The following is a 25223-nucleotide window of genomic DNA, read 5'->3' on the forward strand; positions in this document are numbered from 1 at the left end:
AAGGAAGGCGCACTTACACTTTTTTTTTTTTTTTTAATTTGCACCAAAGCACCCTGTGCTTTTAGCTAATAATAGTCCTGTGCCAAGTAGTTCCCAGCCAGTTCTCCTTTAAGGGATTTTCATTTTATATCTCTCTAAGTAAATCAGATTCTAGGATGCCTTCCCTTTTAGGGATCCTTAACTCTCCTTTTTCAAAGAATAAAGGTATCAGGTTGTTAGAAGGGAAAGAAGCAGGAGGAGGAGCCAATATCTTTGCCCCAATTAGTCTCTAGAGATCACAAAGAATCACTGCAATCTAGCTACAATATCAGAAGGAGGCCATTAATTACGGCCACCTACATTTTTTTAAAATCTAGAATTGGAATGGAAAGCACATGAAAAAAAGGACTGGCTGTAACAAAATAAATATTACCATCGAAAGCATTTACTGGGCCATGCCTACTGCGTACACTAGCTTTTAGGTGTTAGAGAGAAACATGTTTTCATTTTTCATTCAAAACATTTCTTCTGAAAGCCTGAGGCCTTTGTATAAGCTGCTTATCAACTTGGAGTCCTCTTTACACAAATCTTTGCATAGTTGACTGCTAAGCCTTTCCCCTACCCCCGACACACACACACACTGGGTTGTTCTATGTTACTCCAGTGAAGAAGCTTGAAAACTCAGAAGCACTGGTAGTTTTCCAGTATTCTGGACACCTTTCAGTCTTTATGCCTTACCAAGGCCTCAAAAGATATCAGGTTGAAACCTATGAAATTGCCTTTTTGTAGGTCAAAATGAAAATGTTAAACTTTCAAGAAATTTTTATTCAATTAAAATACTGTTAGCATTAACCACTTTCCCTAACGGGATATTGTTATATATGCCATAGTTACAAAATTCAGCATTTTTAAACTGCTAAAATGTATTCGAATCCTCCAATTACTGCTTCTCGATTGGAGAATGTTCTCTTTCCTAGGAAGAGTTCCAAATGACAAAAAAAGGTGGTCATATGTTGAAAAGCTATTCAGTGAGTATGACGGATGTGGCCACATTTCTTAGCTCAGTTCTGCAAACTTTGCTATGGTGGTCTGTGGTGCCTGTGGTCAAATATTGTCCTGGGAAAGTATGGGTCCATGTCTGCTAGCCAGTGCAGACCACCTTTGGATCAATTTTTGATACATAATTTCAAGTTCTTGACAATAAGATGTTAGTGTTTTACCTGTGTTAAAAAGCAGGAATGAAATACTCTTTTTTGCAGACTACCATACTGTCCCCAGAACCTTCTTTGGTTCCAATGATGGTTTTGACATGTTTGGGAACTTCGCCAACATCTAACCATCATCCAGATCACTTTAAATTGTCATACAGTTATCCATTTTCACCATAGCTTATACACCTCTCCAAAATAAATCTTTGCTCTTTCAAATCTTAAAGGATGAGCACATCTCTAACCATTTCAATTCATGATCATCCATCAGCTGGCGTAGTTCCGACCCACTTGTCCAATTTTTTCACCTTCCCTATTGCAGCCAGGTGTCGAGATATTGTCGTAGCAGAAACTCCCAAGTCTGCTGCAAGGCCTCGAATTGCCATTTTTGGGTTAGCTTCCACCATGGCTCTTAACTGATCTTCATTTAAAACAGATTTTGGTCTCCCACGAGGCTCATTTTTCAAACTCAGATCCCCAGAACGAAATTTTTCAAACCACCAACGGATAGTTCTTTCACTAACAGAGCCTTTTCCAAAGACAGAATTGATGTTTCTACTTGCCTCAGCTGCATTGTGTCCCAGTTTAAATTCATATAAAAAAAGGATTCGCAAATCTTTCAAAGATATGGTATTGTTTACTTCTGTGAAGAAAATAAACAACAAAAACTCAATCATCAAAGATAACTGAATAGCGTAATACCATTATGAATACTAAATAGCACAACTGCAAATAGGCCTGATATCAACTTTACCAATCATGGTCAATTTTCAATGGGTCAAATATAAGCAATTTTATCTAAAGGATAAATACCTTCATTGTCTTACTACATAAAAAGTTTTTTAAAAATTAAAATTTGAGTTATGCTTTTAAATCCAGGAACTCAAATTCTACCAACAATTTTTTTTTAGTATTATCAAATTAAGGTCTCAGATCAATTTAAAGTTTGGAAAAAACTGTAGTATGCCAACAAAGACCTGTTTCTTTTGTTTTTTTGACAGAGGCATTTTTAGGTCTTCCTCCTTCCTGAAATCGACCGCCTCTCCAAAGAGACTTGGTTTCTTTTATTGCAGAATTGTATTTAGAAGTCAAAATCTAGGTGCTAGGTTTGTTCACTACTACTGGAGTACCATAACTTTTAAATACATTTTTACATACCAACCTACACATGTACTGATATCTCTGATTCTAACCCAGCCCACAGAGTTTTTTAGCCTCTCCTTTTCATTATTTGTGAGGAACTTGGTTCTCATTATCTAAAACATATTTATCTATTTGTTCAATTCTAGTATACATAGAAGTAGTTTTAGGAATTACTAACCCTCTGAGAAACACTTTTACTGACTAGATTATAGCATTCATGTTCAGTTCTTTTCATCTTTATCAAGTCAAGATAATGTTTTCTAATATTACTTATTTTTCTCCCCTACCCCGTTAATGTCATGCCTTCCTCATCGTTGCGACCCAGATCCCATTCCTTTTCCCACCAATCCCTATGTGCTGGTTTCAATCTGTTATGTACCACAGAGAAGCCAAGTTCTTTAATCCTCATTCAATATTGCTGGGTGGTATCTTTTGATTGTTTCCATGGAGATGTGACCCACACAATTGTGGGTGGTAACTTCTGATTAGATGGTTTCCATGGAGACATGTCCCTACCCATTCAAGGAGGGGTTGCTTACTGGAGACCTTTAAGAGGGAACCATTTTGGAAAAAGTTTTACAGCCAACAGAGGTCACACAGCCAAAGACCTTTGGAGATGCATAAAAACGCTCCTGGGGAAGCAGTTGAAAAAGCCAGGAGAGAAAGTTAGCAGATGTCCCCATGTGCCTTTCCAGCTGACAGAGGTGTTCTGCACCCATTAGCCTTTCTTGAATCAAAGTATCTTTTCCTGGATGCCTTAGTTTGGACATTTTTACATCCTCAGAACTGTAAACTTGCAATTTAATTCCTTTTTAAAAGCCATTCCATTTCTGATATACTGCATTTGTCAGCTGACAAACTAAAACATCCTATAAGTAACCATTTGCTTAAATTCCCGATTTATCCTCCCAGCATTCATTTTGCATAAGCAAGAAGATGCATATGTATTGTCTCATATCCCCAACTTTCATATATGAAGAGAAACAAACTATAGATACTCTTGTGCTTTACTTTTTTCAGTTATCATATCCTGGCTGAGAGTTCATTATCAGTACATGAACATCATCCTCATTCTTTTTTTTTTCTTTTTAATATCTGCACAGTACTCCATGTATGACCATATCATAGTTTATTCAATCACTCTTATTTATGGACATTTTAGTTGTTTCCAATATTTTAAAATTACAAACAATGCTGCAATGAATACCTTGTGCATATGTATTCTCATATGGCTGGAGGTGTACCTTCAGGGTAGAATCTCAGAAATGGAATTGCCCATTTTTTTAATTGGGCTATTTGTCTTTTTATTATTGCGTTGTAAGAGGTTTTTTTACATATCCTGGATACAAGTACCTTACTTTATTGTATACATGGATTACAAATATTCTGTTGGATTGCCTTTTCACTGTCTTGGTAGCAGCATTTGCAACCAAAAGTTTTAAATTTTGATGTAGGCCAATTTATCTATTTTTTTCTTTCATCACTTATCTTTTTACTGTCATACTTAAGAAACCATTGCCTACTCCAAGGTCACAAAGATTTACTGCTATGTTTTCTTCTAAGAGTTTTTACATTTAGTTCTATGACCAGTTTTGAGTTTATTTTTGAGTATGGTTGTGAAGTAGAAATCCAAATTAATTTTTCTGCATGTGGATATCCAGTTGTCTGACCAACACTTGTTGAAGGCTACCCTATCCTCATTTAATTGCTTTGGCATCCTTGTTGAAAGTCACTATTTCCCTGGCCATTCTCACATGTTTATTTTTCCATATGATCACAAGTATCAGCTTGTTTAACTGTAAAAATAGCTTATTGACATTTTTATTAAGATTGTTTCGAATTTAAAAATTAACTTAGGGAGGATTGACACTTTATGATGTTGGGTAATACCATCCAAGAACAGAGGATATCTTTCCATTTATTTAAATATGCTTCAGTGACTTTCACATGTGTTTTAAATTTTCGTTTTATAGGTCTTCTTATTAAATGCATTCCTAAGTATCTTCTATGTTGCTATTGTAATTGGGATTTTCTCTAACATTATATCCTCATTTTATTATTTGTGTAATGAAAGAAATTGATTTTTTGTATGCTAATTTTATATTCTACTAATTCACTGAATTCTTTTACTTGAGTTGGCTTTATCATTGATTCTCTGAGATACAGTTTTACTATCACAGCATCTGTAGAAAGAGATTCTTTTCTTCTTTGTTTGCCATTCTTACACTTCTCACTGATTTCTCTTGTCTAACTGCATTGGCTACTTTACCTCTAATATAATGTTGAACAGTGGAGAGAATGGGCATCCTTACTTTTTTCCCTGCTCTTAATGGAAATTCCTCTAGTATTTTCCTATATAACAAGCTACTAGCTTTAAGACTAAAATATAAACGTTATCATACTGTTAAAATTATCCTTCAGAGCCGGCACTTCCCCGGCCGCGCGACAGGATAGACTCCGTACCTAAGGTGACCAAAACCTCATAATGTCAATAGCTCGCTCTTCTGTCCATGCCAAATGGATCGTGGGGAAGGTGATTGGGACAGCAATGCAAAAAACTGCTAAAGTGAGAGTGACCAGGCTTGTTCTGGATAACTATTTATTAAAGTATTTTAATAAGCGGAAAACCTACTTTGCTCACGATGCCCTCCAGCAGTGCACTGTTGGGGATATCGTGCTTCTCAAAGCATTACCTGTTCCACGAACAAAGCACGTAAAGCATGAACTAGCTGAGATCATTTTCAAAGTGGGAAAAGTCATAGATCCAGTGACAGGAAAACCCTGTGCAGGAACCACGTACCTGGAGAGTCCAGTCACTCTGGAAACCACCCACCTAAGCAAAAATCTCAAAGAACTTAGTGTCTCTTCAACACAATAAAAGAGAATTGGAGAAAAGCTGCCAAAGGGAAAGACAAGTTTGTTTTATGGAAAAAGAAACTTTGCTAACTCTCATCTTAAACTGTGTCCAGTTGTTCTTCTGATATTTATGAAGTCAATAAAAGTAAATTTGGTAAAAAAAAAAAATAATAAAAAATAAAATAAAATAAAATAAAATAAAATTATCCTTCAATTCCTATTTTCTTGCGTGTTTTAAATCATGAATAGGTACTGAATTTTGTTAAAGGCTTTTCTCTACCATCTATGGAGATAATCCCATGTTTTTTCTGTACATAATATTATGGATTTCCTAATATTGAAAACAACCCTACATTCCTGGAATACATCTAGCTTTAAATTTTACATTTGCTCTTCTCCCTGCCTGGAAATTGCTTTCCCCTGGTTTTTACATATCTAACCCTTTCAATCTTAAAACAGTTTTTGGTACTTAAAATGGGGTGTGCTGTTATAACAAATACCTACAAATGTAGAAACTGCTTTTAGAATTGGGTAATGAGTGCAGGTTGGAATAATTATGAGGTATTTGATGGAAAAAGCCTGCTTTAAAGAGGCTGCCAGTAGAAATGTGGATACTAAAGGTACTACCAATAAGGCCTTAGAAGGAAATGATGAATGTGTTATTGGAAACTGGAGGAAAGGCAGTCCTTGTTTTAAAGTGGCAGAGAACTTGGTGAATTTGAGTTCTGATGTTGGATGGAAGGCAGAACTTAAAAGTGATGAATGTGGATATTTAGCTGAAGAGATTTCCAAGCTAAGTTTGTAAGGTACAGCCTGGTTTCTTCTTGTAGCTTATAGTAAAATGTGAGAGGAAAGGGATAAGCTATGACTTAAACTCTTAAGCACAAAGAAACCAGAAAGTGATAGTTTTGAAAATTCTCAGCCTATTTCTCCCCAAGCTTTAGGGAAATGAGTCCTTAGAGAACTGGTCTCCACATGAGGGTTTAAGTGAACAACCCTTGCTAAAAGGGGTATGGCTTAACATAAATCCAGCCATCTTTTTCAATGGAAATCAGGATTGTAAATGTTATTATCCAGGAAGGATCTGTGGAAAGTTCTTTTGTGCGATGGTTCAGACTCACTGAAACTGCATGCAAAGCAAATGAAGTTTTTACAAAATTTGTATGAGCAGAACCACAGCCAGCCTGGACTGAAAGGGACAGAGAAGGGAGGAACTGAAGGAAGAATGACTTCAAGGGCAGAACCATTTAGCAAAGGTCTAAACCAAAAAGATCTCCCCAGGTCAAGAGAGCATGCTCACCCATGGATGGAAAGGACACTCCATAGCTGCACTGGGAGGGGGCAGGCTGCCTGCCCTGGCACTTGGAGAGAGCAGGCCTTGCACCCCTTTGTTCAGGGAAACCTCAGAGATAATGTGGCTTGTGCCCCAGCATTCACAGAGAGCCTGACTGTCATTCTGATGCTCAGGGAGGGTGGGGCCTACACCCTTAGTGTTGGGGAGAGAATGACCTTGCTCAAGCACTTGAAAAGGGTGAGGCTGCTGCTCTGTCAAGTCTGGATGACAAAACATCAATCCACAGATGACTCTCAGACATTGTAATAAAATGGAATTTGCCCTGCTGTGTTTCAGACTTGTTTAGGACCCAGGATTCTCTCTTCTAGAATGGGAATGTCTATCCCATGCCTGCTCTGCCATTGTATATTGGTGGAAGAAGATAACTTGCTTTCCAGTTTTTACAGGTCCGTTGGAGAAGAATTTTGCTCCAGGACGGACCACATCTGTTTTAGTTTGCTAAAACTTCTGAAATGCAATATACCAGAACTGGGTTGGCTTTAACAATGGGGATTTATTAATTTACAAGCTTACAGTTCTGAGGCTGTAAAAATGTTCAAATCAAGGTATCAGTGAGACGTTACCTGGGCTCCTCTGTCAGATGTAAAGCACATGGCTGGTCTTTCCCTTCTCTTCTGGGCTTTGCTGCTTTCAGCTTCCTGCTTCCATGGCTTTCTCTCTGAACTTCTGTGTCTTTGTCTCTGTTTCTTTCTCTGAATTTCACTGTCTTTTAAAGGAGTCCAGTAAGAGGATTAAGAGCTACCTGGGGCATGCCTCAACTGAATTAATCAAAAGGTCCCACCCACAATAGGTTTACATCCACAGGAATGAATTAGCTTTAAGAATATGACCTTCTGGGGTCCATAAAGCCTCCAAATCATCATAACATCCATACCTGATTTTAATAAGACTTTATACATAGCATTGGTACTGAAATGACTTGAGGGTTTTAAGATGTTGTGATGAAATGAATGTATTTTGCCAAGACAGAATAATATGTCTTTTGGGTGTCCAGAGGGTGGGCTGTTGGGGACTGAATCATATCTTCCACAAAAAGAATGTTCAGGTCCAAACCCTGGTCCTGTGGATGTAAATCCATTTCTAAAAAGGAACTTTGAAGATGTGATTAGTTAAGGTGTCCCAACCTGAATGAAGGTAGACCTTGATTCAATAAGGCTAAAGTCCTAATGAAAAAAGGAAACTGGACATGGAGAAATAAAGAAGCCACAAGTCAGTAAAATACAGGAGAGAAAGAAGATGCTGTCACGTGTGTTGCCATGGGAAGGAAAAGCCAAAGAACCCCAAAGATTGCTGGCCAGCCAGAAGGAGCCACCCTGGGAGGAAGCAAGCCTTGTAGCCTCTGAACTATGAGCCAATGAAGTCCTGTTTTTAAGCCAACCCTTTGTATGGTATTTGTTTTAGTAGCCTGGATTCTAAAACAATCTTATTCAAGTCTTAGCTAAAATGACACTTCTTCAGAGAAGCATTCCCTAACCACAAAGGTAGCCTTCTAGTCTTCATGTAGAAGAGCACCTATTTTAATTTCCTGACCAACACTAATTACTAGCTGATATTTTTTCTGTATGTTCATTGTGTATCTCTCTCCACTAGAATGTAAGCTCCATGACATCAATGAACCTGTCTCAGCAGGTTTACTGCTATATACGCAAGACATATACTTGTCTTGTTTGTAATAACTTCTATTTTGGGTTCAACACTGTAAGAATGTCTGATTTTATTGTAAGAAAAAAATAAGAGAACAAAACCTTGCCTTCTCTGAACAAATTTAATGAATAAATCTAGACTTGTCTACATTAAAAACAAAGCTACATGTTCAAACAAAATTATAATCACCAATTATTTAAGTCTAAATCAGTGAATTGAAGAAAACAGTACTTTTAAAAACTATACCTTATTAACACTAAAAAGTTTCCCTTTTCTTTCGAAGTTAACATTTTCAAATTAAAATTTGTTACAAGCTTTATCATTATTGTGAAGGAGTTAATATTTAAGTTGAACAGGAAACAAACCAACATCATAAAAGACTTACTGTCTCTAATAGAAGCCAAAACATTGTACTTAAATAGATTTTAATATTTTAACCTCATCAGCAAAAAAATATATATATTAATCTAAATTTACAGAGAAAAGATGGAAAGATTGTAAACTCTCACAATTACCTGTAAAAGCGGATGCTTTCTCTGGATGCCTTACTTTTAAAAGTTTCCTATTAATAAATATGTAACCACAGGAACAAGATTTGCATGCAACAGGAACCTGGAGAAAAGAAAGAAGAAAAATATGTTATCATTCTATTATTAAACTTTTCAAGTCTTTATGTGGTCTCTTCAACTGAACAGTAAGTTACCTGAAAGAAGTCACAATTATATTTAAATCCATCTCCTTACAAAATGCTATTTGAACCATGTACCCCCCTGAAAATATATATATTATTTGAGATAGGAATGATATCCTACCCCCTTTCCCATTCTCTTAATCCTTAACAGTCCCATGCACATAATTTATACTTATCATACACTAATGTGAGTGTCCAGGGAAGAATGTGAAGGAAAAAAAAGTAGTTCCTTAATTCTGGAAATGGATGATGGTGACGGTAGCACGACATTGCCAATGTAATTAACACTGCTGAATTATATATCTGAATGTAGTTAAAAGGGGAACTTTTAGATGGTTTATATGCTACTAAAATAAAACAAAACAAACAAACAAAAAGCTTTCAACAAGTTCCCCCTGTGCACTCCCACCAAAAAAAAAAAAAAGGACATACTGGGACAACCAAAAAAACTGGAATATGGACTATATGCTTTCTATCAATGTTAAATTTCTTGAACTTAACAGCTATACTTAAGGTCATAGTGAATGTCCTTGTCCTCAAGAAATGTAACTGGAAGTGTTAAATGTTAGAGGATCATGATATATGCAACCTACTCTCAAATGTTTAGGTAACAGACAGATAAGGAGATAGACAGAGAGAACAAATAATGTAATGTCACAAAATGCTAAAAGTTGATAAATCTGGGCATTTGAGTGAGGAGGTATATTGGAGTTCTATGTGTTTTTTTTTAATTATTGTATTAGTTTTGCAACTTTCCTGTAAGTTCGAAGTTATTTCAAAATAAAATGTTTTTTAAAAGATATTTCCTTTCTCAGTGCCTGCCCATGAAAAAAAAAAAAAGTATTTCCTAAACTGTAGGAAATTTAAACTGTAAATCTGAGAATAGTTTACAGCATGGATTAGACTAGAAAAAGGTTGATTAGAAAATTAGTGTATAAATTCCCAGATGAGATGCTGTCGGCAGATTGTGCAATGGTGGCTGGGAGAATGTATAGAAAAGTAAAAGATACATTTAATCAACATTTCAAAGTGGGGAGGTGACAAGATTCTGTTACAGACATTATTGGCAATAAAGTGAAAAGAGCTGGAAATGACTCTTAACAGTTCAAGCATGAGAGGGGAAGATGGACGGTGCCACTGAGAGAAAAAAAAGAATAGTTTACAACAGCTAAATTCAAATCAGGAATATGGAAATGCAAGGGGAAAAAAAGGTGTTGAGACATAGATTCTCCTCGTCTCTGGTCCAAAAAAGACAATGAACAGATCCCATAGGCCCTTCGGTTCTGTTTCCTTAACTGTAAAATATAAAAGTTCTTTTCTACTTGAAGTAATTTATGATCATTACATATTTTTAAAAAGTGAATATATACTATTTAACAGCATTTTTAAGGTATAACAAATATACAATAAGCTGCACATATTAAAATTCCAGTTTAAGTTTTGACAAATTTGAACTATGGAATCATCACCATAATCAAGATGGTGAACAAATCCTTCATACCCAAAAGTTCTCACGCCCCTCTGTAATCTCTCCCTCACGCTCGTCCATGCTGCTCCTCAACATACCCAGGCGAGTGCTTTCTGCATTTTGTCACTATGTATTAGTTTGAATTTTCTACAGTTTTACATAAGTTAAATCCTACATATATACTTTTTTAAATTTGGCTTCTTTCACTCAACATTATTATTTTGAGACTCATCCATGTTTCATATAACAAGCTCATTCTTTTTTATGGCTGAGTAAATCCCATTGCACAGTTTGTTCATCTATTAACCTACTAATAGACATTTGGAATATTTACAGGTTTTGCCTATTACAAATAAAGCTTCTATGAATACTCATGTACAAGTCTTTGTATAGAAACACACTTTGTTTTTCTTGGAAAAATACCTAGGGATGAAATGGCTGGATCATAAGGTAAATTTATGTTTAACTTTTTAAGAAATTGCCAAAACTGTTTTCCAAAGTGGTTGTGCCATTTTATATTCCTACCAACAGTATATGAGAGCTCCAGTTCTTCTATATCCTCACCAACACTTGATATGTTCAATCTTTTTAATTTTATCCATTCCAAATGGCAGGTATTGGAATTGGATCTCATTATAGTTTTAATTTGCGTTTCCCTCATGACTAATGATGTTGAGCATCTTTTCATGTGCTTATTTGCAATCCATTTATCTACTTTGATTTAGTGTCTTTCAAATCTTTGCCCCATTTTTGTTTTCTTATTATTGAGTTCTGAGAATCCTTTATATATTCTGGATACAAATCCCCTATCAGATATATGCTTTGCAAAGATTTTAACCCAGTCTGTGGCTTCTTTTCATCCTCTTAACAATACTTTCAAAGACAAAACCTTTACTTTTGATGAAACCCTATTTAACAATTGGATTTGTTTTATGGATTGTCCCTTTACTATTGTAGCTAAGAAACATGTTCTTAATTTGAGGTCACAAAGATTTTTCTCTATTGTCTTCTAGAAGTTTTATAACTTTAAATTTTTCATTTAGATCTATCATGCATCTTGAAACAACATTTGTATATGATACCAAGTCAAAAATCAAAGTTCTTTTTTTTGGTATATGAATATCCAATTGTTCCAGCAGCATTTATTTTTAAAAAATCATTTCCTTAATGAGGTCACTTCATAGAAAAAGTATGGACCTCCACCAAAACTTTGTTTCAGATCTTGAGACTGATGGCACCACATATGCGTCAAGAGAGTATGACAAGACTTTCATAATAAGGCTTTTCTGGAGAAAACAGGGCAGGCTCTCAAACAGGTCCAAAAAATGGGTTGAGAGAGTAGCAAAAGGAGACTGACTCAACTTTTATTGTGGTTAGAGGGTGGGACTGGGATGAGAGTTCTTGGTGTACACATAAGTAGAGATTGCATGGTTTGAACTTCCTGCTGAAACTAAAGGAAGGAGCACTCACTTTTTATCACCTTGCCCAGTTGTGGGGCAGAAAGGGAAAGGAGTGGTGGTGCTTCAAAGCTGTGAACACTCAAACATCAAAAATGGAATCAGACTACTTATTACAATTCACCCCAATGTTTAATTAATGGCTTGAAATATGCCACATTTCATTAATTGACTTTGAACTTGTTTAAGCAAGCCATTATGGTGCTATATGAAGCTTGTAGCCTGAGGCCAGTAAGGGAGATGAAAATTCCATTGAATGCCTTGTTATATTATTTATAATTTCATATTTAAAATAATATAAAATTAATTTACATTTTGAATGTCTGTGAGGTAAGGGATTCCCAGAGTTCTCTACTCAAAGGGGGCACCTTGGATAAAGAATTGCTATTGCTGCCATTGACCATACCAGGTGACCAGATCATTGGCAATGGCCAAAGAGTCAGTAAAAATGGGTAGATGGGATGATTGTCGGCCAGGGCATCCAACGCTAACATGACTGCTAAGATGAGTGTTTGGCCAGTTGTCCTGAGCCTTGGGTCCTAACCTTGATCAAGAACCTCTCAGTTATGAAAGGACAGCAGCAGTTTTCCCATTGGTTCCATCGTGTGTAATGAAGTCCAATGGGCTTCATACAAACTGCTTTTGCTATTCACTCAATTGATCCCAATGGACTCTCCAGGTAGTCAAGGGGTCCAAAAAAGGGTGAACTGTGGCATCTGGCAAGGGACTGAGAACAGAGATGATCACTATCCCCTCCTGTAAGAGAGGGCCCAGGCTTGGCTCTAGCCTGTAGATACTATTTCCATTTCAGCAAAGAGGACATGGTGGCCACACAGAGCTTGCAGGGTACTACTTCTGTGACCGAAGGTATAAGAGGCAGGGTTGGGAGGATCAGAGACTCTGGTCGTGAGAATCATATTCCAAGAGAGTCCAATATGCAGACAGCAAGTGCTGCTACTGATGTACAGCATGAGACCTAGGAGGGCATTTTATTGCAATAGAAGCCTTTGAACAACTTGTGGCCATCATGGGTGGTTCAGACACCTCAAAGCATGAGAAGGAGACTTCTGAAGCCTCTATCATGAGGAGGTCTCTGGGGCACTAATGGGAGTGACTGTTGGTTGCAATATAGACAGTTTTTAGAGACTTTTATTATATGGGACCTACTCAAAGTGGGCTGATATGCAAGTAAGAGAATAAATGGACTTAAGAAAATGAGGAATATGTTGCCTCCAGAAACCAAAAATAACTAAACCATGTTTGGCTCATGCTAACATAGTGGGTACTGGAAGGGTCAGTAGATGTTTCATTTTAGTGTCAGGGATAAAGCAGTCCCCAGTTAACCAAATAATTTTCAGAAATTTAACCAAGGTGGGAGAGCCTTGTATCATGTGTAGGGCAATGGTCCATCCTCTTTTTGTAAACTCCTTTGTGAGTATTTGTATGTCTTGAATGTGTCAAATAAATCTCCTTGGAAAAGACTGTCATCAGTGTGATGTCATACCTGTGCTTCTGGAGTAAGTTGAATACACTAAGATGTTGCTTGCAAAGATTATGTGCAATGGCAGGGCTACTGAGCTACCCTATGAATAGTTAAGTAAAGGTGCATTGTGTCCCTTTAAAGTAGAAGGTAAACTGCACTTAGAGACTGTTGAAATGAGCACTGAATAGAACATGCTAGCCAAATCTATGTAAAGTATTCACCAGTTGTGGATTGGATGGAGTCAACAATTTCAGTAATATTGGGTATGGAAGCTTTAATGTGTGGGCCCACAGCATTAAGATTGCTGTATTCATATAAAGTCATGAAGCATGTAACAATGTGGATGGACCTTGAGGACAGTATGCTGAGTGAAATCAGCCAGAAACAAAAAGACAAATACTGTGTGGTCTCACTAATATGAACTAACATTAATGAGTGAACTTGGAGAATTGAAGTTAATAATACAGGTTATCAGGAGCTAGAAATAGGATAGAGATTGAACAGCTGGTACTAAAGGAATACAATTATACGATAGGACTGACTGTAAAAATTCAGAAATGGATAGCACAATACTACCTGATTGTAACACAATAATATAAGTACACGGAATGAAGCGGAATATGAGTATGATAGAGGGAGAAGGATTGGGGGCACATCTGAAACCAGAAGGAAAGACAGTGGACAAAGATTGACATGGTATAATTTGGGAATGCCTAGAGTGTACAATGATGGTGATTAAGTGTACAAATTAAAAAATATTTTTGCATGAGGGTGAACAAATGAATGTCAGTATTGCAGGGTATTGAAAATAGATGATACATGGGAAAAATTACAATCAATGCAAGCTAGGGTCTATAGTCAACAATAACTTTATAATATGCTTCCACTGAATGTAACAAAATCATTATGCCAAAACTAAATGTCAACAGGCAGCGGGACTGGGAAAGGGATATGGATTCTTTGTGAAAGAAAAGGAAATGTCTTCAGATAGAGTATGGTGGCAAGGCATGTCTATACAATTGGGCTGGATTGTATGATGTGTGAATAAACTGTTTAAAAATGAACAGAGAGAAACAAGTCCTAGAAAAAATGTGGAGGAAGAGATGTACCTATTCACTGTCGGTAGGGAAATGAGAGGTCTAGCCCTTTGGAGGGCTGTGTGGTGGTTCCACAGGCATCTAGGGATAGGTTTGCCATATCATCCTGAAACCCTGTTGCTGGAGGAACTGAGCATGGGGACATGAATGGACATTTACATATGGTGGTTCTGGTGGCAGTGTTCCCAATCCACAACGAATGGAGGTGGCCTAAGGGTACAACGATTGAAGAATGGAAGGGGAACTATGGTGTATAGATACAATGAATTACTGAGTGGCTGCAAGAAGGAACAAAATTGTAAGGTATGCAACTAGGTGTATGAACCTTTAGAGCTGTGTGTTGAATGAAACGTCAGGAACAAAAAGACAAATATCATCATGCCTCAATCATATGGATTAACTATAATATAAAAATTCAGTGAACTAAAGTTGAGAGCATTGGTTATTAGGTTGGGACCTATTGTAAAAGGTCCTAGATTGTAGTATCTTACAGCAGTCACATATATTCAGGAGCTGTAACTGCTATTTCTAAATTCTGAGATACTGGGTTGTCTGTATATAACATGGTCTTTCCCAGAAACTTCAGGTGTATATGTGACACCTGAGATTCAGAGTTAGAGCTGTGAAGCTATAAAAATCAGCCATACCCTAGTCAGGAACTGCTTAAAACATTGAAAAGTGATCAGACATCGAATAGAGATATGAATGAAACTGATCTAGAAAGCACTAAGGTATATCAGAAAACTTGGTAAAGGATGATACGGTCCACATTTTAAAACTTCAATTTCTGTGTGAGACTAAAGGGAGAGATGTTTATTTGGTGCAAAATTCATATTTTGGGTAGTGCATTTCCTAATTTAACTTGTATGGTCAGTTTAGTTGAACACCATAAGCACATGGAATCTTGAATAGGGCGTGAGATTTTGATGGTTTATCCAGGTTAGTGTGATGCCTCAATAAATCCCAGAGTGATTTGGGCAGTGAATAAAGAAGAATTTGCAAAGTCCCTTTGGGGGAATGGGGAGAAAGGAGGAACTATTCAACTTTCTTATTTGGAGAACTTCTGCTATTCTTGTAAGCAGTGTGGACAACCAAATCAATAGGCTGAGCCCTTGATCTTGGGATTCATCCCTAATTTAAGCCTACTTAAATTTTCAAATATTTTAAGCCTGTCATGGTCAGGTTCATGTGTCAACTTGGTCAAGTGTTGGTACCTGTTTGGTTGGGTAAGTGCTGGCCTGTCGGTTGCAATGAGGAATTTTCATAGAATTAAATCACGATCATGTCAGATGCATCCACAGCTGATACCATTTGTAATCAGCCAAAAGGGAGTGTCTTCTGCAATGAGTAATGCTTAATCTGATCACTGGAAGCCTTTTAAGGAGGATTCAGAAGAGACAGGCTCTCTTCCTGCTTCAGCCGGCGAGCCTCTCCTGTGGAGTTCGTCCAGATCTTCCATCGGAATCGTAGGCTTCACAGCCTGCCTTGTAGATTTTGGACTCTGTGTTCCCATGGTCACGTGAGACACTTTTACAAATTTTATATTTGTGAGTGTTCCCTGTTGATTCTGTTTCTCTAGAGAACCCTAACTTATACAAAGCCTAAACATAATTTCAAATATTTTGTCTATTTTTTATGGTTGTTGCAGATAGGAGGGTAAATCTGGGCTCTCTAATACCAGATGTTGTAAAAAGAATGAAGTCTTTCATCATATTATTTGTTTTCTTTACTTTTAATTGGAGATAATTGCAGATTCACATGCAATTGTAAAAAATACAAAGAGATACCATGTATACTTTGTCTTGGCTTCTGCAATAATAACATTTTGCAATATGTTACTATTTCATGGCATTTTAACACTTAATTTCCCTGAAAGGAAACCTTTCAAGGAGATTCCCCCCAACCAATAGTTTCATTCATGATGATCCTTGAGTCAAGAATAGTCCACCATAAGGAAATGCAAATAAAAAGCACAATGAGATACCGCTTCACACTCACTAGGTGGTGGCTTCAATAATTTTTTTTTCATTTTAAACAAACACATCTTTATATATAGATTTTTCCCTTCCTTTAATTTTTTTTATTAAAAAAAATTACAAGAAACACAAACATTCCCAACACATACACTCAGCAATTCACAATATCATCACATAGTTGCATATTCATCATCATGATCATTTCCCAGAACATTAGCATCAATTCAGAAAAGGAAATAAAAAGACAACAGAAAAATATAACAAACAGAAAAAAAAAATTTTACATGCCATACCCCTTACTGATCCCTTTCATTGATCACTAGCATTTCAAACTAAATCTATTTTAACATTTGTTCCCCCTATTATTTATTTTTATTCCATGTGTTCCTCTCATCTGTTGACAAGGTAGATAAAAGGAGCATCAGACACAAGGTTTTCACAATCACAAGTCACATTGTGAAAGCTATATCATTATACAATCATCATCAAGAAACATGGCTACTGGAACACAGCTCTACATTTTCAGGCATTTCCCTCCAGCCTCTCCATTACATCTTGGATAACAGGGTGATATCTACTTAATGCATAAGAATAACCTCCAGGATAACCTCTCCACTCTGTTTGGAATCTCTCAGCCATTGACATTTTGTCTCATTTCACTCCTCCCCCTTTTGGTCCAGAAGGTTTTCTCAATCCCTTGATGCTGAATCTCAGCTCATTCTGGGATTTCTGTCCCATGCTGCCTGGAAGATCCACACCCCTGGTACTCATGTCCCACGCAGACAGGGGAAGGGTGGTGAGTCTGCTTGTTGTGTTGGCTGGAGAGAGAGGCCACATCTGAGCAACAAAAGAGGTTCTCTTGGGGGTGACTCTTAGGCTTAATTTTAAGTAGGCTTGACCTATCCCCTGTGGGGTTAAGTTTCATATGAACAAACCCCAAGACTGGGGGCTCAGCCTATAGCTTTGGTTGTCCACACTGCTTGTGAGAATATCAAGAATTCAACTTGGGGAAGTTGAGTTTTCCCCCGTTCTCACCATTCCCCGAAGGGGACTTTGCAAATACTTTTCCACTCACTGATCAAATCACTCTGGGATTCTTCAGGGCATCACCTGGAAAAACAACAAAATCTCATGTCCTATACAAACTTCCATGTACTTAAGGTGTTCAATCAACTATCTACATAGGTTATATTAGAAGATGCACTAGTCAAAGTATAGATTTGTACCAAATAAATATTTTTTGCTTTAGTCTCACACATTACTTGAAATTTTAAAATATTAAGTACCATCTATTTTCAGCACACTGCAGTAATGACATTCTTTTGTTCTTCCTCATGCAAAAACATTTTTTAAATTTGTACATTTAGTCACTATCACTATACACTCCAGGCATTCCTAGATTACACCATCTCAATCTTTACCATAAATCTTTTTTTGTGATTTCATTTATGCTCCAGCCCTCCTCCCTCTATCATTCTCATATGCAGCTTCATTCAGTGTTTTAACATAATTGTATTACAGTTAAGTAATATTGTGCTGTCCATTTCTGAGTTTTTATATCCATTCCTGTTGCACAGTCTGTATCCCTTAAGCTCCAATTACCCAATATCTTACCCTATTTCTATCTCCTGATGGTCTCTGTTACCAAGGAAATATTTCAAGTTTATTCACTAATGTCAGTTCATATCAGTGAGACCATACAGTATTTGTCCTTTTGTTTCTGGCTAATCACACTCAGCATAATGTCCTTAAGGTCCATTCATGTTGTTACATACTTCATAACTTTATTCTGTCTTACAGCTGCATAATATTCCATCTTATGTAAATGTCACAGTTTGTTTAGCCAACTGTCTGTTGATGGACATTTTGGCTGTTTCCATATCTTGGTAATTGTTAATAATGCTGCTATAAACATTGGTGTGTAAATGTCCATTTGTGTCCTTGGCCTCATGTCCTTCGAGTAGAGACAGCATATAGATGGGTCCTGTTTTTAAATCCATTCTGCCAGACTATGTCTTTTGATTGGAGAGTTTAATCCATTAACATTCGGTGTTATTACTGCATGGGTAGTACTTTCTTCTACTATTTTGCCTTCTGGATTTTATATGTCCTATCTAATTTTCCTTCTTTTTACCTTTCCTCATAGTCTTCCTTTCTACACTCTTCGCCACATCTCTCTCTTCTGTCTTCATATCTGTCTCTAGTGTTTCCTTTAGTATTTCTTGCAGAGCTGGTCTCTTGGTCACAAATTCTCTCAGTGATTTTTTGTCTGAAAATGTTTTAATTTCTCCCTCATTTTTGAAGGACAATTTTTCTGGATATAGAATTCTTGGTTGGCAGTTTTTCTCTTTTAATAATTTAAATATATTATCCCACTGTCTTCTTGCCTCCATGGTTTCTGCTGAGAGATCTGTGCATAGTCTTATTGGGTTTCCCTTGTGTGTGATGGATTGCTTTTCTCTTGCTGCTTTCAAGATCCTCTCTTTCTCTTTGACCTCTGACATTCTGATTATTAAATGTCTTGGAGTATGTCTATTTGGATCTATTCTCTTTGGGGTATGCTGCACTTCTTGGATCTGTAATTTTAAGTCTTTCATAAGAGTTGGGAAATTTTCAGAGATAATTTCCTCCATTAGTTTTTCTCCTCCTTTTCCCTTCTCTTCTCCTTCTGGGACACCCACAACACGTATATTCGTGTGCTTCATATTGTCTTTTAATTCCCTGAGTCCCTGCTCATATTTTTCCATTTTTTTCCTATAGTTTTTGTTTCTTGTTGGATTTCAGATGTTTTGTCCTCCAGTTCAGAAATCCTATGTTCTGTCTCTCGAAATCTACCATTGTAGGTTTCCATTGTTTTTTTCATTTCTTCTACTGTGTCATTCACTTCCATAAGTTCTGTGATTTGTTTTTTCAGACTTTCAGTTTCTTCTTTTTATTCTTTCCTTGCCTTCTTTACATCCTCCCTCAATTCATTGATTTGGTTTTTGATGAGGATTTCCATGTCTGTCCATACATTCTGAATTAATTGTTTCAGCTCCTGTATGTCATTTGAATGGTTGGTTTGTTCCTTTGACTGGGCCATATCTTCAATTTTCCTAGTGTGATTTGTTATTTTTTGCTGGCGTCCAGGCATTTAATTGCCTTAATTAGTTTATTCTAGAGATTGCTTTCACTTCTTTTACCTAGGGTTTTCTTGCTGGATGAATTTGTTGTCTATCTGTTCTTTGACATTCCGTTCAGCTTTATCTGGACCTTTAGCTTAAGTTTTGTTTAACAGAGGAGAATTTTTCAGTTCTTGTTTTCTTGTTTCTTGCCCTGCTTGTGTGGTGCCTTTCCCCCACACACACTTAGGAGGGTCTACTTAGATATTATAGACCCCAGCCAGATTTTCCCAGACCAAACTGGCCTCCTATCAGGAGGAAAGAGTCACCTGCATCGGTTTTCCCTAAGGGTGAGACCCAGCAGGTTGAAAGACTTTCCTGTGAAGTCTCTGGACTCTGTTTTTCTTATCCTGCCCAGTATGTGGTGCTTGTCTGACTGAAGGTCCCACCAGCATAAGCTGATGCGGTACCTTTAACTTTGGCAGACTCTCCCTGCTGGGGGGGGGGGGTGGAGACAGAGGAGAGGTTGTAGGCTGGTTTTAATGGCTTCAAATTACCAAGCCCTGGTGTCTGAATTCCTTGATGGAGGGATTCCACCTGGGTGGGGCTTCACCCCGCCCCCGGGGAAGGCACAGGCTCCAGATAAGCCCCCCAAAGAGCTTACTTCTGCCTATGCCTGGGGCAGTTGCAGCCTGAAAAGTCCTGCCACTATCCAAAGGCAGTCAAGCCTTTGTAGATACACAGCCACAAAAACCTCTGTTTCCTTCTTTCCCCCCCCCCCCCCTTTTTCTGTCAGTCCTGCCCCCTTGGCGCAGGGGCAAAAATGAGCAACCTCCACTTTGATCAGGTTCACCTAAGCTTGGGGCCTATTTTTAGTAGTCAGAATTTGTTAATTAGTTCCACAATTGGCGTTTGATTGTGCCCAGTCCCTGCTGCTGGTAAAGTCCTTTCCTTTCCCCTCTGGGAAGCGGCCTGTTGGGGAGGGGTGCTGGTTGCTGCAGCTTTGGGAACTCACGGTTCTGGGGGGTGCTCGCAGTTGGTCCAGCTGGTCCAGACTGGAGTACGCTGTGTGTCCGGTCACTGACATGGCCTCAGGAGCTGTTCTGTACTGTTTCTGGTTATTTAGTAGTTGTTCTGGAGGACAAACTAAAATGCTCATGTTGTTAAACCGCCACCTTGACCGATTATCCAATAAATTTTTTTTTAAAGGAAAATAGCAGATGTTGGCCAGAATGTGGAGAAATAGGAAACCTTGTACATTGCTGGTGAAATGTAAATAAAATGGTACAGTCACTATGGAAAAATTTGGTAGTTCCTCAAAAGTTAACCATAGACTCAGCAATTTCATTCTGAATTATATATCCCAAAGTACTGAAAACAGGTACTCAAACAAATACTTCTATGTGAAAGCTCACGGCAGTACTCATGATAGTCAAATGGTGGAAACAACCCAAAGGTCCAATTTAAAAATTATGGTATATCCACACAGTAGAATATTGGTTCCTGCCCCCATGGAGCCAGTTACAGTCAACCCAGAAATGTAAATCACTCCAGAAAGGTGTGGTTTGTGGTTAGGCGGTCCAACCAACAGAAACTAGATTAAATGAGTGCACCCTTCACCAACAGTTCTATCATGGTTTCTTTTCTTTCCCCCTGTGAATCTTTTCATATGCAGCATTCTTCAGTGGCTTGTGTTCTGCCATGGGTCCCTGCAGACTTGGGTCCCCTGTGCTTGAATATATGTAGGGTTAGAAGAGCTAAGAAAATCTGAACAGCTAAATACAGCTACTCTATATGTCCAGAATAAGATGGCGCAAGCGTCAAAGAGCCTTAATACAAATCCAATCAGCAATAAAAGCCATAGACAAGAGGGAGAAACTGACCTTCAGAGTTAACTCATCAAGGTAATCAAATGCAGAAATATAAGTACAAAATCGCAAGCCATACTAAGAAATAGGGAGATATGTCTCAGTCAAGGGAACAAATTACAATTTCAAAGGATATAGACTTTGGAACACTAATCAAAGAAGTTCACACAAATCTCCAAATCAATTCCAGAAGATGAAAGAAAATAGGGATAAAGAGCTAAAATATATTAAGAAGATAATATTTGAGCATAAGGAAGAATGTGACAGTATTAAAAGAAACAAAACAAATTATAGGGATGAAAGGCACAAAAGTAAAGATTAAAAATAAACTAAGGGCAAACAACTGCAGATTTGAACAGGCAGAAGAAAGGATCAACAAACTAGAAAACAGGGCAATCAAAATCAAACAATTAGAAGAAGAGATAGAGAAAAGAAGATAAAAATTGTGACTGGATCTTGGGGATCTGAGTGACAGCACAAAGCACACAAACATGCATATCATGGATATCCCAAGAGAAGAGAAGGGAACAGGGGCAGAAAGAATATTTGAGGAAATAATGGCTGAAATTTTCCTAAGAAATTCTTGTAAATCCTAATAAACTTAATTGAAGACACATACTAATCTGAACACCAAATGCCAAAGATAAAGAGAGAATTCTAAAAGCAGCAAGAGAAAAACAAAAGTGATTCATCACATACAAGGGATCCTCAATAAGAATAAGTGCCAACTTCTCATCAGAAATCATGAAGGCAAGAAGGCAGTCATATGAATATTTCAGATACTTAAAAACAAAAACCGCCAGCTTAAGATTCATTATTCAGCAAAACTGTCCTTCAAAAATGAAGGAGAGTTTAAAATAGTCACAGACAAATAGAAACAAAGTTCATCAACAAAAGACCTGTCCTACAAGAATTACTAAAGGGAGTTCTGCAGGTTGAAATGAAAAGATAGGAGATAGTGGTGTGGGGTAGTATGAAGAAATGACGATCTTTAGTAAGGGTAAATGAAAAGCTCAATAGTACTGTATCCTTAACATACAACTCTACTCTTTAATTTATATAAGAATCAGGATACAATTGAACAAGAAAAAGGCATATTTCCTGATAATGGACATGCAAAACATAAAGGGGAAAGTGGGACAAAAAACATTATAAAGCAGGGAAACAAAGGGATATGGGGGTGGGCCACAGTGGCTCAGTGGCAGTGTTCTCGCCTGCCATGCTGGAGACCCAGGTTTGATTCCCAGTGCCTTCCCATGAGGGAAAAAAGGGATATGGGAGCAGAGAATGTATATGCTATTGAAGCTAAGATAGTATCTTTTGAAACTGGTATATTACAGATGTAAAATTGTGTAATGTAAACCCCAGGATAACCACAAAGAAAGTATTTTTAAAATACGAAAAAATGGAAATGAGAAAAGAATCAGTCAGATAAGTCACAAAAAAAACAACTATACAAAGGAGTTTGCAATAAAGGAAATGAGAGACCAAAAAAAAAAAGACATAAAAACCAAAAGGACAAAATGGCTGATATAAGTACTGCTTTTACACAAATGACACTGAATGTTAATGTATTAAACTCCCCAATAAGAAGACACATATTGACAGAATGTATTAAAAAGCATGATCCAACTATATATTGCTTACAGGAATGCATCTTATACCCAGACACAACAAAGTTGAAAGGATGGAAAAGGGTACTCCATGCAAATAGAACCAAAAAAGAAATGGGGTTGCTATACTAACATCAAACAAAAATAGACAAAGTCAAATACTGTTATTTTAGACAATGAAGGACACTATATATAACTAAGAAAGACACTCTACCAAGAAAAAAATAACAATCATAAGTATGTAATGCACTTAACCATGGTGTCCTAAAATAAATGAGGCAAAAACTGGCAATACTTAAGGGATAAATAGACACCTGTACAATAATAGTTGGAGACTTCAACATGCCATTCTCATCAACAGACAGAACATCTATACAGAAGATCACTAAAGAAAAAGAGTACTCAAATAATATGATAAATGAATTAGACTTAATAGACATATACAGAACATTGCATCCCAAAACAGTAAGATATATGTTCTCAAATGCACATGGATCATTCTCCAGGATAGACCATATGCTGGGTCACAAAACAAGTCTCAGTAAATTTTAAAAGACTGAAATTATACAAAGTATCTTCTCTGACCATAATGGTATGAAGCTGGAAACCAACAAAAAGCAAATAACTGGAAAATTCACAAATATATGGAAGTTAACATCTTTTAAACATTCAGCGGCTCAGAGAAGAAATTGCAAGGGAAATCATTAAATATCTTGAGACAAATGAAAAAAGAATACAACATATCAAAACTTATGGGATGCAGAGTCACAGGTAGTTCGGTGGTAGAATTCTCGCGTGCCATACGAGAGACTTGGGTTTAAGAACAAAATTCCCTATGGTATATATATTATATACCTGCCACTGTGTGTGCGTGTACATACAAATATAGATATACATATATTTGTATACATATAGAGACAAAAAAACATATACGATGCAGTGCTGAGAGGGAGATTTATATCCATAAATGCTTACATTACAAAAGTAGAAAGAGACAACCAAAGCAATAGGCTGAGCCCCCAATCTTGGGGTTTGTTCATATGAAACTTAACCCTACAAAGGATAGGTCAAGCCTACTTAAAATTAGGCCTATGAGTCATCCCCAAGAGAGCCTCTTTTGTTGCTCAGATGTGGTCTCTCTCTCCAGCCAACACAACAAGCAAACTCACTGCCCTCCCCATCTACATGGTACATGACTTCCAGGGGTGTGAACCTTCCTGGCAACGTGGGACAGAAATCCTAGAATGAGCTGAGACTCAGCATCAAGGGATTGGGAAAACCCCAAGAATGAGCTGAGACTCAGCATCAAGGGCTGAGAAAACCTTCTCGACCAAAAGGGGGAAAAGCGAAATGAGACAAAATAAAGTTTCAGTGGCTGAGAGATTCCAAACAGAGTCGAGAGGTTATCCTGGAGGTTATTCTTATGCATTAAGTAGATATTACCTTGTTATTCAAGATGTAATGGAGAGGCTGGAGGGAACTGCCTGAAAATGTAGAGCTGTGTTCCAGTAGCCATGTTTCTTGAAGATGATTGTATAATGATATAGCCCTCACAGTGTGACTGTGTGATTGTGAAAACCTTGTGTCTGATGCTCCTTTTATCTACCTTATCAACAGATGAGTAAAATATATGGAATAAAAATAAATAATAGGGGGAACAAATGTTAGACTAAAACAAATAAATAAATAAAAATGAAACACACACAAATAATAAAGCATTTTATAGCTTTGTCTCATGCTCTACATTCTCTAGTAACCTGGGCTAAGACACAAGAGAAGACACAATCAAGGAAAGCATGGTAGCCTTCCTTTGTAAGCTTGAAGGTTGTTCTACTAACTATGAGTTAGAATCCAGGAGCCATAAAAGAAAAGATTGACAACTTCAAATACCTAAAAGCCAAAATTTTATGCATGGCCAAGAACATAATAAGCTAAGTCAAAGGTGAATGACAAACTGGCAGAAATAATTGCAATTCTTATTTCAGACAAAGGGTTAATCCTCCTATTATATAAATAACTCCTAGAAATCAATAAGACAGACTAACAACTCAATTGAAAAATGGGCAAAGACCATGTGTGTTAATAGACACTTCACAGAAAAGGAAACACAAATGGTTCTTAGGCATGGAAAAAGATGCTCAACCTCACACATAATAAAAGACTACAAATTAAAATCTCACTGAGAAATATATAAAGAGCTCTCACAAATCAACACTAAAAACACAGCTCAATAAAAATTGGGGAAAGTATTTGAAAAGATGTTTCACAAAACATTGAAAATGGCC

The 25223-nt window shown here is 37.2% G+C and overlaps 2 protein-coding genes across 2 annotated transcripts in view; one reads left to right on the top strand and one right to left on the bottom strand.

Moving 5' to 3' along the window:
• Nucleotides 1-783: 783 nt before the first annotated feature.
• Nucleotides 784-25223, bottom strand: part of LOC143659405 (histone-lysine N-methyltransferase SETMAR-like) — a 43545-nt gene continuing 19105 nt past the window's right edge. Inside the window, exons 2-3 of the mRNA XM_077132317.1 lie at nt 8700-8796; nt 784-1830 (exon numbers count right to left, since the gene is read on the bottom strand). Of these exons, the coding sequence (XP_076988432.1) occupies nt 1448-1830; nt 8700-8796 (480 nt within the window). The 3' untranslated portion in view covers nt 784-1447. The remainder of the gene's footprint in view (nt 1831-8699; nt 8797-25223) is intronic.
• Nucleotides 4758-5234, top strand: LOC143659406 (small ribosomal subunit protein uS17m). The gene has a single exon (XM_077132318.1). The coding sequence runs from the start codon at nt 4816-4818 to the stop codon at nt 5206-5208; it is 393 nt and encodes a 130-aa protein (XP_076988433.1). The 5' UTR covers nt 4758-4815; the 3' UTR covers nt 5209-5234.

The sequence above is a fragment of the Tamandua tetradactyla genome, chromosome 16, assembly GCF_023851605.1.
Source record: "Tamandua tetradactyla isolate mTamTet1 chromosome 16, mTamTet1.pri, whole genome shotgun sequence".
Classification (NCBI taxonomy): Eukaryota; Metazoa; Chordata; class Mammalia; order Pilosa; family Myrmecophagidae; genus Tamandua; species Tamandua tetradactyla.

Excerpts from the sequence above, each read along its gene's own strand:
- LOC143659406 (XM_077132318.1), top strand. The coding sequence starts at position 4,816 with ATGTCAATAGCTCGCTCTTCTGTCCATGCCAAATGGATCGTGGGGAAG.